Source organism: Rissa tridactyla, chromosome 4, assembly GCF_028500815.1.
Source record: "Rissa tridactyla isolate bRisTri1 chromosome 4, bRisTri1.patW.cur.20221130, whole genome shotgun sequence".
Taxonomy (NCBI): Eukaryota; Metazoa; Chordata; class Aves; order Charadriiformes; family Laridae; genus Rissa; species Rissa tridactyla.
Genome location: NC_071469.1, coordinates 13,246,191 through 13,260,893, shown reverse-complemented (window position 1 = coordinate 13,260,893; position 14,703 = coordinate 13,246,191). Strand labels below are relative to the sequence as shown.

Here is a 14,703-nt window from a genome sequence, read left to right as displayed (position 1 = left end):
CAAATTCAAGTGAAAATGCATTATAATGCTGCAAGTTTCTCTCTATCATGTTGCTTTGAGTTATGCTAACTGTAAGACTGCTTGATTTTAAAAAGAACAACTTTTTCCCCTCTAACTGGCACCACACACATGCTCAAATGCTTTCTGGTCCCCTGGTTTACAAGTGACCAATTCAACACAGTACCACCTGAGTTACCGCCCCTTTCTCTGAGTCAGGAGGCATGTGCTCCTGAGGAAATGCATATGCTTTTCAATCGCCTAGCATCGCATACACAGCCCCCTATTAACCAAACTTCTATAACAAAATCCAATTATCTGAACGGTCATTGTATTTCTTGGCGAAATGCCCTTCTTTTATAGTGCATAAATGGATTACAGTTCAGGCTTTTCAGCTGAGGCGTTTAATACATTTCTCCCTCAGTGTCTCCTCAGCTGTCAGTGCCCTCAAGAAAGCACTTGGTGGTTGGATTTTCTTAAAAGCTTGATGCTCATAGCATTTAAGAATGGATTAAAATGTTTCCCTTTTTATTTTCTGTGATGATAGTCTCAAAGTAAGTGACAATTTAACTGCATCCAGCAGACCAGATTTTAGCATCGTCCAGAACTCGCCCACAAGACCAAAACCTATTTTGCTTAGACGTCTGCTTGCTTTGTCTTTCATACACACAATATGGATCATAATGCACTATCAAGGGCAGCTCCTACCAGGGGGCCAGCGGGGTCCTTTCACACGCCCCCAGCCCCAATTTTATAAGCCTTGCTAAAGTCTTTCCTTATTCTGCCTTATTAGTGAGGTCCTGGGGCAGCAGGTCCACAAATGCATGAGAACTCTGTAACGCATTTAAGCATCAGCAACAACAGGTTAAAAGTTTCTCTAGGGCATCTTAAAAAAAAAACAAAAAAAAAAAAAACACAACACACAAAACCAACACACAACAAAAAACTTCAATGGGCATTTCATTATTATCCCAGAGTCAGAGACAGGCATGCTGCAAAGTAGGCTGAGCATGAAAAGTTTTTTTGTTTTCTTTTCAATTCCTAGCATGTGTTATTCTTGTTCAGTACAATACACACAGCCACCGCAAAATTTTCTGTTGAGAATTCTCCCCCAATTAAGAGGATTACAGCTGCCCATGTTTTACCAAGTTAGAAACAAAAGCCTTTAGTGACACAGAGAGAGACACTACTGCCCACCTGAGAGGATCACAGAAATAGCGATACAGCATACACAGATGGATACCAAGAAGAAAGCAGAACAACTACATCGTGGCATGTTGCTCAGAGATGTTTAGAATTTTGGGTAAGGACTCAACCAGAGTTCCAGGGAAAGCAAATACTTACAGATTGTTGTGAAAACATTGGTAAAGCAAAAGTAATCAACAGCATTGAATGACAGGAGATGATATAAGAATTGCTCTTTCTCATCATCACAGCGGAGGAATGCATAACGCTTGTAGAGTTTTCTGACAAAGCAAAACAAATAATCTGTCATAGTAACAAGACGCTTTCAGTGAAATGTTTTCTATTATGCATATATATTAGGTAAACTACATAGAATGTGCAAGCGATTACAAATGACAAGTGATACTGGTACAGCCAACAGGATTTAATGTGCCAAGATATGTCAACACTCTGCAAGTCTGAAGTTTCCCAAGTGCATCAATCCAATACTTCACACCATTTTCCAACCCTTGAAAGCAAGGTTTAGGGTGGTTTAAGGGTCCTCTCCCACCCAAAACGACCCCAAAAGATGGAAAAAGGACTTTTGTATTTTCTTGGTAAAAATCCTCTGACTTCTTTTGGCCATGTAAAATGACAGAAATGAAGTAAAGAGAGTTCTCATAAGTGACTTCTGAGCAGATGGTGCCGTGGGAGAGTCCTCCAGCACACAATGTAAGAGAGCTAGAAGACTCTCTTTCAAGGACACTAGGGCAAACACTGGGGATATCTGCTTGTATTAGGTTATAAGTGATAACCCAGGGTCTACAACATCCCACACGTTAAGCTAGGGAATAGCTTCAGTATTGACTGTACACAGCTCCTGACATAATCAAAATCATAAATATGGCAAAGGTGGGCTAAAGTCCTACTGTTCCCTTTTACTGGGTTGCAAACTCTTTGCTAGAACTGCAACACTGCACAGAACTGCAATTTCTTTTAAGTGGAAATATCAAAAGATGTAGTTCAGTAGCCTTCTCTCACTAATGGAGACACTAATGCCTATGCAGAAGAATGCACTGTAAAGAGAAACAATCCTATACACTTATTGAAAAACACATTAGAGAATTTAACACTGCAAGACATGCAACTAAGAAACCTTGAAAAGAATTTACAACCTCAACCTTTTCAAGTGCAAGGAACGGTAACAAGCGATAGGGAAATACTCTTAAAGTTACTCACTTGTACATAGCAATCAACACAATTTCTGTTAATTATGCAATCAATAAATAATTCCAGTGTTGGTGAATAATCATAAAGAAAGACCATGCCAAGATGCATCAAAATCCAACTGACAACAGGGGAATATTTACAACATCATGAATGCACAAGCTGGGCATTAGAAATGCTGACACGGCCATGGATAGCTTGCTCCTGCCAGGAGGGCATCCCGACAATTCCCCTCAATTTCAGATATCAATTACAAAAAAGTGAGCAAGTGACTCACAAGCCAGAGATTTGCAAAACAAATCAATGATGATTAGCACACACACATTCTCACTTACATAACAAACATAACACTAGAGACCAACAGGAAACGTTCAATGGAAATAAAGACACCGAGCCTTAAATCAACATAACCTGCCTGTAGCCACAAGAGTAGCAAACCCACAAAGGTCTCATGGGTGTCTGTGTCCATCTTTCATTTGAACAATCTGAACCACATGTTTAGGCAGCCTGTCCACAAGGGTATGTGCTGTCCTGCCTTTTCCAAGTGTGAGATTTCTCAGTTTACTTGAACACATAAAGGTCTCAGGGGAATGAAGCTATGCGATTTCCTGTTCCCTAACTCTAGTGCTTTTGCAGACTAGAAAGAAACTGAACGTTTCAGTTTTCTTATTTTTTTAGCAAATGCAAAGTGAAGATAATGGGTTAATTAAAATATCTAACAGTTGCTTCAAAAAACAACACACAATTGGGTTAACTGTAAAATGGCAGAAGGGGCACAATTGCTTCTAGTACCTCACTGAACTTGGCACTGCTTCTGCTAAAAAAACCAAACAGTGCACACTTTAAATCCATGCTGCCTAGAACACCTTTCTTTAAGTAGGCTATCTAAATATGCAGCACAAAGCACACAAGATTACAAAGAACTTATGTCACTCCTATGCAAGTTGCTCCTTTGCTTGTCACTTTAATTTTAAACATAGTTTTGCTGCTGTCTCACTCTGTTCTAGAGAATCCGAATCTGTCTGATAGACAAACAGTGCATTGGCCAGTGTTAAGAGAGTTGGGGTTTGGGGGCTTTTTTCCCCCTCTTTTTGCGGGGGGAGGGCTGGGCAGTGGAGTGCGGTGGTATGTGGAAAGTCCTTTCCTAGCACTTGTTCTGCATGGGACAAGCACTGCTAAATTTAACCTGATCTGGACCGATGACTTCACTGGAAAGGCCTAACCTTAATTTAAAGATACAGGTAGATTTATTAGCTGTCCTCACTCTGCCCTTCAGCTTTTCCTTGCTCACTGTTGGAAGGCCGCAGCTTCATCAGAAAGTCCAATATAATTCAATACAAGGCAAATCTCAAATAATTAGCAGTCAGGATTCAGGGGAAATGGGGGAGGGAAGACATTTCTTGGAAGGTAGTGTGAGTGGGAGGAGAGGAAGGAAGAAAAGACAGCATAGGTTAAGCTGTCTCCAGAAAGAAGTCTTCAATTAAAGCTAATGATAATTACTAGGGCCCACACAAGAGAACCTTTAATTTCCACAGAGTAAACAGTATATTCAACCTTATCAGCAACAGAATTTTTTTCTTCTGCACAGGTCACGCTAAATAAACCTCAAATTGTTACTTCTAAAACAATCAGTATTAAATATGGCCTGTACTCTGATTTGTGCAACTATTTACAAAAGAATTGTTTATGTTTACAAAGATAGTATAATATACACGTGCTCTGGACATCACCAAGTAAATAGATCCTTGTGCTGAGCATTTCTCCTTTTGCCCTTCAAGACGTGTACTTGTAAGAAGCACTACCACAGAGTACTCTTGACAGAGTTTAAGCCAGCGGTATTTGCAGCTCTCTCCAGGTTCAAGTCTTTAGTTTTTACTCACATCCCTCTCCCCCCCCATACTTTATATACTTCTCCCATTTTCTTCCTAAAATCCAATTACTCTTTAGATATTGTTTTGCGTCTCAATGGTTGGGTCTTTTCATAATTTTTTTATGACTTCATATACAATGAATTGAAAGTCACATATTTTGAAATGTTTAGGATAAGTAATAAAACCAAAAAAGGTATCATAATAGCAGATATTTCACTATTACAAAAGCAATTCACCTTATGTTCTTAAGGAAGCTACAAATGCAAAACCTTTACTGTGTAGGAGAGGACAACTAAAGCTGAGACACTGTCAGTTTGATCTAGAGATGCGGACAATCATGCTCTAAAAGATGTAAACAGAAGATTTCAAAAGATTACCAGACCTTGAGCTTATTGCCCCAAAATGAGATGCAAGAACTGATCATCACAGCCTTCCTAGTCACCTTCAAGGTACCGCATGTACACCCTTTATCTGCTCTCTTAAACCACACCAGAAGTTGATATCTACATCATTTTACATGGCACTGAAAGAATTCACAAGAATGTCCCAGATTTGGCAACAGAGGTGAGAAGCTAAGGAACACCCACTTTGAGTCACACTAACGTGAACCACAGAAGCACATCTGGATGTGACTTTACACTCCTCATGACAGAACTGCGTACATGGACCTAAGCTGCACTTTGTCATTCATTGCCAAAACACACAAATAATCCAAGGAAACCAAATATCCCACAGTTACAGAAAGGGGGCCAAGATAAAAAGTTTGACTCAGCAAAGTAGTGGCATTTGGACTTATGCCCCATTTCATTTAGTCTCTAGTAATTTTTGAAGATTTCTGTTTCACCTCAAAGTCGGAGACAGTCTACGCTGACAGAACCGATTTTGTATCTGAAGAACCGCAACATTGAATCATAATTCCCAAATAGCTCATGCACAGGTACATAGACACACTTGGAAGGATCGTTTGTTCCATTAATTTTGCACAGTGCTAAGCAGATGGAAGAATAGGCACTTCTGGGTTTTTGAAGTCAAACAACTAAACAGGCTTAATTTTCAAAAGCTTTGCCCAAGATAAACCATCTTACTTTGTGAGTTCGTGATCCGAAAGCAGCTGTTTTAGATGCCTAGAGAGCAACTTCTTTTCCATAGAGAGACGAACCCAGGCTCTGGCCTTGCCAACATCTGTTTTGATCTCACTGATGTTCTGGATATGCCTGAAAAGGGGGAGGGGGGAAAAAAAAAAAAAAAAAAAAGACCCTGCTCAGTATTTTCAAAGTGTGACAGTTCTTTTGAACCAAGCTAAGCTGAAAAAGGAATTTTGCTAATAAAGTAAAATATCAGGCAAACTACTGGAAAGAGGCACAACGACCTTAATATTCAGCAGTATTGAAATTCCTTGCATATCTAGCTGAAAAAGAGTAAGAGCCTGAAACGGAAATATCTGCAATGCAGTGCCCTATTTACTAAATTCTAAACCAGGCCCATTGCCTCACATGATTTAAGAATCATTCTGGACCTTATCACTGCAATATTTATGGCTGAGCGCTTTGGAAAATTAAACACTGTCTTTGCATGCTCAGTAGTAGCTTTTCTTGCATACAAGACACAAATGATACATTTTTAAAGGACAAGCATGTCCCTTGAAAATCCTAAGTTCACTCCTCCTCACTGAAAAAAATTAGATGTTGGTAAGGTAAAAGGAGAAAAGAAAAATCCTTTCAAAATAATTTAGAAGTTCTGCATATTGTTTTTGATGTGCTGAAAAGAGGGCATTGAGCAGAAGTTAGTTTTATTCACACTACAGTACTCAATGTTAAATAAACCCATCCTTCAGATCAAACAAGTTCTTTAAACTGCCTTCTTCACTGTGAAGCAAGAATGAGCTCAGAGCTACAAAACTAACTTGGCAATGACTGGGAAAATACATACGCTACACTCGCATCTCTGTGGAAATAAAATACAGAATACTTACAAAAAGATGAAAACCGTGTCGGGGAATTTCTATAAGCTAGTAGCTGTGACAATATAAAACCTGCTCAGTAAGAAACATTTCTGTAAAGGTCGACGAAAAAGTTGCACTATGTACTTTAAAACAGTTCAGCACGTTCCTTCCCCACATCCTCCTCCTGATGTATAAAACACAGACTTTTCTGTATGGTATACATTACACACAGAAAACAAATATGCAAATCTCATGGGTTTTCTGTGTTGGTTTTAATAGTTTAAATTCACCTCATATCCTGGATGAGAGAGATTCTAAGAGGTGACATGGCTGGACTGGTATCAGACTTCCTCCTTTCTGAATCAAGAAGTATTCCTAGATTCAGAAGAACAGAATTTCGTGTTAGTAGAAATTCATCTAAAGATTTAAAAATCAATGTAAAAAACAAGGTGAATTAACATAAACTTGCACTTTTGCGCTACTGGTGACTCGCTGCTTTGTGAAGATTTGTGGCATATCTCCACTTCAAGTGACATGAAAATCTAATATGCTACATAGATGGTTATGCAGATCAGCACACACTGAGCATTAACACATTAATGAGCTTAGAGTCAACCAAAATTGCTATGACATCAAATGGCTTAAGACATATACTAATCAAGTATTATTTTCTAAAGACTACCCTATTTTCTTTCTACGTAGTAAAACTGACTGGCATTGTTGACACCAGAAAACAGCGTTCAACATGTTTTACTCAGTACACCACACGCCATATGCTTAACTAATCTATCACTTTGCAGACTCCTGTAACTCCACTACTTTTTAAAATTGCACATTTGGGGTTTTTTAAGCAATATTATTACTCTTATCTTTCAAATTCCACTGTAGAATCAGGTTGGATGTTAAATATAGTCCCTGCCCTCAATACCAAGTTCGAAAGCACAAAACTAATTATAACTTCAGTCTGATATGCAGAAACACTACGGACCAAGTGGCATTTAGGAGACCTTAATGCTTTCTAAATCTTTATTTTTTATTGCTTACAGGACCTCGTCCGTGTTAGTAATGCTCAACTCTTTGCCTATAGCAACTTTAAAACAAAACAAAACAAAAAATCCCAAAAGGCACCCACCGCCTCCTCCAACCCCATTGTTCTCTGCAAAGTTATACACTATGCCCCTATTTGACACAAGAAGCAGTGTTAAAAAAATTACATTAGCAACCTCAGAAACATATTATCAGTAGATCTAATGTGCAATATTACTTTTACTACAACACTTGGTATAACAAAAATTAAAATACGTTTCAATGTTTGTTGTATTTTTTTATATGTCTTTTCCTTTTAAACAGTAAGCCTACTGTTCAGTTGTTTTTCAAGAGAGAATGTAAAACTTCAGGATGTACAGCACAATTTTATATGAATCATAGAATCGTAGATTTGCCTAGGTTGGAAGGGACCTTTCAGATCATCTAGTCCAACCATCAACTTAACTCTGACAAAAACCCTCACTAAACCATATCCCTAATGGTTTCCCTAATATCTACCCATCTTTTAAATACCCCCAGGGATGGTGACTCAACCATTCCCCTGGGCAGCCTGTTCCAATGCTTAATAACCCTTTCAGCGTAAAAATGTTTCCTAATATCCAGTCTAAACCTCCCCTGGTGCAACTTGAGCCCGTTACTTGGGAGAAGAGACCGACCCCCACCTCTCTCCGACCTCCTTTCAGGTAGTTGTAGAGAGCGAGAAGGTCTCCCCTCAGCCTCCCACAGGCTAAACAACCCCAGCTCCCTCAGCCGCTCCTCATAAAACTTGTTTCTCCAGACCCTTCACCAGCTTCGTTGCCCTTCTCTGGACCCGCTCCAGTGCCTTAATGTCTTTTTTGTCTTTGCTTACACTTGTTTTCCACCCCCATCCATAACATAATATGCTTTGCCAGTCAGGCAGTGACTGTGTGTCATATAGAGGATGGTATATGGGAGCGATCCATTTTTAAGTTTATCTTTGAAATATCAGATACTTCTGGTATCTGACTACTGCAGTAGTCAGATACCAGACCGAAACAAGTGGACCCAATCCAAACAAGTTTATTTTCCACAAAATATACTGAGACAATACACCAGGTCCACATTAATTCTGTAGGGGATACAATACTTGATTCAGTCATATTGAGTGAAGGATATATCCAAGGAAACAATCTCTGCATGATGCAAATCTGCAAATAGCTCTTACTCATAGTTTTTTATCACCTTCTTCCAGCAGAAGCCGATCTTACCTGAGGTACTGAAGCTGCCTGATGTAGTTTTTCTCTGTCTGTTTTCTAAGTAGTGTAACAGATGAGACCACAAAGCAGATTTTCCCTAAAAGTAAAAATAATATTAAAGAAATCACTATCAGCTGAATAAAATAAAAAAAAGTTTAAATCATCATTGAAAGTATCAGCCATAACAAAACCTTTCTTTAAATGTGTCTCTCCCTAGGAAGCGTTGGTAAAAAACAAAAACGAGACACAAGTTGGAGGTGCTCAGGAGCTGTAAAGAGGTTGAGAAAGAAAAGCAAGAGTCAAACTGCTGAGATCTAATGATTCTGGTAACAGGAAAAAGTCAATTGAACTTCATTCCTCGTAGTTCATTAACCTGACAAGAAAACATTGCAAAACACTATCTGCCAGCAGGGTTTTAAGTCTGCGGCTGAGGCTGTAACCCGTACCATGTGGCTTTCCCTCCCTGCCTCTCCAGCAGTGAGATGACAAGCGTTACAGAGCCAGCCTGAGTAAACCATCTTATACCTGCATGGCTTACCATGGGATGGCAGAATGGGATGGTAATTCAGGGATACAGGTGCACGCTGCCAATTTTCAGAACCTCAAAAGATCCCCCTTAATTTCATCAAGGAAAGGACTTGGATAATCACAAACACATTAAGAAAAGACAACACAGAATGCAAGCAGGACAATGAAAGCTTATCAGCAAGAATACTCCAGTTCTACACAATATAAAACCAATTTAAAATTAGGGATGTAGTACTTAGGCCAAGATAAATCCATTAAATGATGTTTAAAAGTGCACCTTGCTCATTATGTTCCTTTCTTAAACCTCTGGTGGCTTAAAGCAGAGTGTGAGGAAATCTTTTGCTGGCAAACTAAAAAGATTCTTGGATTCATCCTAAAATACTCTGCATGACAAATCAAAAGCTTGCAAAGCCACAGAAAGACAGCAGTAATTGAACAGGGACTCTCCAGCACATTAATTGGAAGTACTTACAGAGGAAATTAATTAGTATTACTTATGATCTTCCTAAATTATTATATTAACTTGAAATCCCAGTAAAGATTTAGCAATTCTGCGTTTCAGAAAAGCAGTTATATTATAAAGCCGTATTTTTATTTACAACTTTGTGCAGAAAGAAACCATGACTGTAAAGCAACAGTTGTCAATTTAGCACTATAAATGTCATCTAAAATCATGTAAGTGCCTTCCTGGAGGTGCAGTCATTATGCTTCAACTCTGAAACATTTTAAATTTTTTTAAGCTTTCTTAAAAAAACAAATCTCTAAACACTTCAATCCTAAAGTTCGCTACCATTGACATAAAAGGCTAATGACCATCAGGGATTATTCCAGAAGTGGCACGCCTCCACAAGATAAAGCCTAGAGTGTCTATAACATCTGTGTTAAGAGAAATGTATTAAAAATATGCATTCAGTGGTGAAGGTATAAAAAAAAAAAAAATCCAGAGACGCTCAATGCCTCATGTCTGTACCTGACAGATCCAAAATTGAAATCCAGAAAGCCAAAATTGCAAGTCTTATAAAAAACATAAAAAGAAAGCATGAAAAACATCAACCAGAGAACAGTTACATCCAAAATGGCATTTCTCTCAATAAACACACACATACACACACAGTCTAGCGTTCAGCAACTAACTGCCATGGCAAGGAGAACCACAACAGATCGCATAAAGCAGCAAACAAAGGAACCTGCAGCTAATAGATGTCAACAATCATGGTGAATGTAAGAACTCATGCAGTATATATCTGCCCGCTTCCTTTACCACCATGTTACTCTCCTTTAACTTCAACAAATAGCAATGATGATGCAAGCTGTAGGGAAAGGAGAACAGCCTAAGGATAGCAGTGGGACAGAGAAAGGGCAAGGGAATAACCAAGGCTTTCTGAAAGTTCAGACTACTTCAGTCATTAGACCCTACATCTGACAACTCTCCTGCATTGCTCTGGACAAAGGAAGGTGTGGATTCACTTTGCACATGGAAGAATCAGTAGGTAGCTAACATAGGATTATCAGGGTTCATCAGCAGGGAAGAGGTAAAAGCAGGGATTGGTGAAAGGAAAGCCATCCTCATTACTATGGTCAATTGAGAAAGAAAAGTCTTCCTTGGCTCATTATTGAAAAATAAAATAAAATCGATGTACAAAACAGCAGGCTTTTGCATATTTAATAAAGGCCAGAGCACACAGAGAATTAGTGGTCTGTTGTTTGTGTTTGTTTTTTGTTTGTTTTTTTTTTTTAAACTGTAGATCATAATATGATATGCACTGCACTTCCTCCATGAGGCCTCTATTATATTCTACCACTCTGTTTATTCCACCATTCAGCACTGTTTGCCAACATCTGCAATCAATCCAAAGCATTAACCTTATGTAGGGTTGGCCGTCTGGTGGTCTGAAAGGCCCAAATCTGAGTTGAAGCAGAGTATACTGATGCTCTGTCTTCTAAGACGAAAGCAGTACAGCTTCTATCCTAAGTGATATACAAGAGGGAAGGGAGAGAATCACATGATAAATCTTCACATAGAGAACTGCTACATACTTTGAAGGAGAGCAGATTTAAACACTGGCGCTTGGGTGCTGGGAACAGAGATAATGAATTACAGTTGCCTGGATTATATACATTTATTCGGCACATTCTTTTTAAAAAAAAAAAGTTATCATCCCCACTGTCCTTGGTATTCCTATATACAAAGGAGGAAGAAGGTAGGAAGGCCCTCCAAAATCCATCTAGACCCACAAGCAACTCCAAAGAGTTGGCAAACAATTATTAATTTCATACAAAAAGCAACACCTCTAACTTGTGAGCTTGTAAGTGTCACTTAACTATCTCTACACCATTCAGAAAGAGCCAAATAGCAAGGGTTTTACTCTTAAAAACTAAATTATCCTTCACAAAAACAATTCCCCATACCATATCCCGTTGACCGCACCTTTAGCATATGCTGCCTGATAGTCTATGCGACTCCAGTAACAAAAAACTGAGAACACAGAAATAGTTTTACTTGTAGTAATTTACTACAATGTACTATTTAATAGTAAATAATATTTACTATTAAAAAAACCACCAAAAACCACAAAACAAAACAAACAAAACCCAAACAGGTTAAATAGAAAGAAAGTCTTCCAAGAAGTCATCGGTGGGACACATCTACACATGCATTTGCATGACCCCAGAGTAAAGTGGAGACAGATAAGGGGGCAGTAACTGACACAAAAAAGACTGGGGGGACACAAGTATTTAACACATCTATATACACACAACAGGTATCCTCTGAAAGCAGAGAGAGGAAGAGCATAACACGACTTTAGGAAAGTACACTGCAACACACAGGAATATTTGTTCTCACCTGTTTGACCTGCAGACCGTGGCTCCATATCCTTTCTAAGAGGTCACACAGACTGGCTATCAGGGTATTCTCTTCTACACCTGTGATATTCACTTCACCATGACCTAGCTCCACAGCTTCTCGACCCATTTTTTCAACCAACATTCTCTTGGTCTCAAAAAGGACAAGGCAAAAGAGAGTTAATTCCTTCTACAGGAACTTCCAAGATCACTTAACACTTTTTAAAACAACCAACAAGGAAGCAAACAATAGCAAAGATTTGTCAGAATAACTGGGTGTATGGGGTATTTCTGAAGCTAGTGCAGGACTGTGTTTCTTTTATCCCTGTTTTTCAAGCCATAGCAGCACCAGTGTTGATCACTTTAGAGCCTCTTCCGTCTTTCTCACAAGGAGCTTGCACATGGGCACATAAAACTCCACCAAGTAACCCCAACAAAGGGAACAGCAAGTCACACATCGACAAGGTAGACAGTCAAGCGGCAAGGCCCTGCCAGGCAGGCTCGATGTTTCTGAAGCCTAGTGAGTGCTGGACTGGGGGCAGTACGCTATGTCCACCTCCTCCCAGTGGAGATGAATGTGCACAACTGCTTCCAAGTAGCAGGAGGATATGTCATTCCTGTGAGACCCTGTTCTGTCAGGAGGGCATTTGCTTTCAAACCAAATCCATTCCGGAGTGCATCTCCTGAGTTTCCCAATGAGCCACATTCTCCTAAATCATGCACAATTTCATACTGGTCAACAAAGCTCTCGCCAGCTCTTAAAAGTACAGTCTCCCAGTCACAATATATTCATCGTATAGCTACCTGGAGGGAAAAATGACTAGGGAATCACTTCTGCTCATCTCGTACACGTTTTTTCATCTTGCTGTTCTAGAGTAGCTCTCAAATGAGTAATACTCCCTTAGACACCTATGCACGGTCTTAGTTGAGACAAAGAACTCCAAGTTAGTCTCTAGCTTCTCCTCCTCACCTACCCTGGCACTTTCTCTCTGTGCTAACAGCAAGCTCACTACATTCACTAGAGATGCATACCCACAGTGAAAGAGCCAAGTCTATCTCTGAGGATTTTCACCATCGTATGTCTCTATTAAGTGAAAGGAATTATTCGGACAGTTTCAAACATGTAGAAAACAAATGTGAAATCAGAAGTAGATGCATGTACTAAACACAGTTTTACGAAAAGTTGTATGAAATTGCTTTATTACCTCCACTGACTTAAGGCAAGAACGTGTCTATTTGATAATGACTCTCTTTACTGTGTTACTATAAACATTAACATTTAATTCAGATAAATATATTGTCAAATCTATACTGGTGAAGCATGTCTACAAACTAATGCCAAGTATCTTTAAGTGCTTGAAAACATATGTTTCAGAAGTTTGTTAACCCACTTCCTTTAGTTATGATAAAAGCTCCTGCATTTTCACCATAACCCCTGCTTTTGGAATATTGACTCTTGTTGAAATAGTATAGTCTCCCAGTGATAACTGAAATATGCTATAATAGACGTGGGCAGCAGGATCACAAAGACCCATCAGAATATTCAATCTCTTTCTGTTATTTTACATTCTCTATCATAAATCGGCTTAATAAAGTTTCCACTCTCTGCAGAATTTCTAAGTTATCTCTTCATGAATTTCTTGCTACCATGCAAAAATCTTTATACGAATGCCATGCTAAAGTCTTTACAGGGATAAGGCAGAAACAGATGGCAGAAGAGGGGGGTTCAAACAGATTGGCCACAAAATGGTCCATAAAGGATGAATATGAGGTGCAAGAGAGCAGAATTATTCTCTATATTACCTTATTTCGGCATTCCTTCAGCAAGCCTTCTACAAACTTCCAGTTTGTTTGTGCAATTACCGATGGAGAGAGGTTAGACAGTTTGGGCTGCCGAATAGTGCTGCCCAGATTCCTGGCTTCTTGGATATACTTCTGTATCGGGGTAGAAAATTGACAAACACAGATAAAAGTACAAGTGAGACTACTTTGCCAAGAGAAAAGGGTAAACTTATCTTTATAACCCATCCCTGTGCAATAAGGGGAAAAGGATCACATCTTCTCTCAGAAAAGGCCCCTTTTTATATCCAGCATTATATTGGGCTGAGATATTTAAGGTACTATTTCTCTGGAGGTCAAATCTCCATTTACATTTTCTATCTAGTATTAGAACATACATTGTAGAATAACAAAAACACAATACAAACTGTCAAGGATATTTAGATGCATAGAGATTCAATTACTCTCTCCACCACTAGGAATTGTTATTTTTTCATAAAAATGAAAATTTGTAATAATTATCCAGATGAAGACTATTCAAATGGCAGACTGGTCAGTACGTTGACAACGCATGAGATCTGTGCTATGCATTCCTGCAGATCTCCTGTTTCTCACCCACCCTCCCAGCCTTTCAATGCAAAATGCTACTAACAGCTCTCAGCTGTGAACCATCTGCACTTTTTGAGCAGAATCTTTTCCTGAACTCACTATGCTTCAAAGAGCTTTTCTGCTCCTCTTACTGCCATCAAGGAGTTGCCATTGTTTTCACCTCAGAGACAAGAATAATACAACAAGTGTTTTGAAAGACAGGTGATAGATTGGTTGGGGCACAGCCAACTGCAAATAAGTGATAAAGTCCTCTACAGGCACTGACAGAATACTCAGGATTAGTAAATATTTCAGATTAATAGGTAACTTCTCTAGCTTACATTGATATAATGACTGACTGAAAAGTCAGTGAATGAAAAGTCAGTGAATAGACAGATTTGTCAAACATGATATGATCTTTGAGAAGAGGGAAAACCACACCTTCTCCATCATGCATTAAAGAGCTATGATACATACACTTAATTATGCATCTTTATCC

The 14,703-nt window shown here is 39.0% G+C and overlaps 1 protein-coding gene across 3 annotated transcripts in view; it reads right to left on the bottom strand.

The window, feature by feature from the left end:
* Positions 1–14,703, bottom strand: part of DENND5A (DENN domain containing 5A) — a 74,524-nt gene that overhangs the window by 13,961 nt on the left and 45,860 nt on the right. For 2 of the 3 annotated variants that reach the window (XM_054201093.1, XM_054201091.1), the window contains 7 exons: positions 13,641–13,772; positions 11,839–11,991; positions 10,857–10,961; positions 8,478–8,562; positions 6,492–6,576; positions 5,345–5,473; positions 1,342–1,463 (listed from right to left, as the gene is read on the bottom strand). In XM_054201093.1, the coding sequence (XP_054057068.1) occupies positions 1,342–1,463; positions 5,345–5,473; positions 6,492–6,576; positions 8,478–8,562; positions 10,857–10,961; positions 11,839–11,991; positions 13,641–13,772 (811 nt within the window). The remainder of the gene's footprint in view (positions 1–1,341; positions 1,464–5,344; positions 5,474–6,491; positions 6,577–8,477; positions 8,563–10,856; positions 10,962–11,838; positions 11,992–13,640; positions 13,773–14,703) is intronic. The other variant, XM_054201092.1, reaches the window with a different exon arrangement.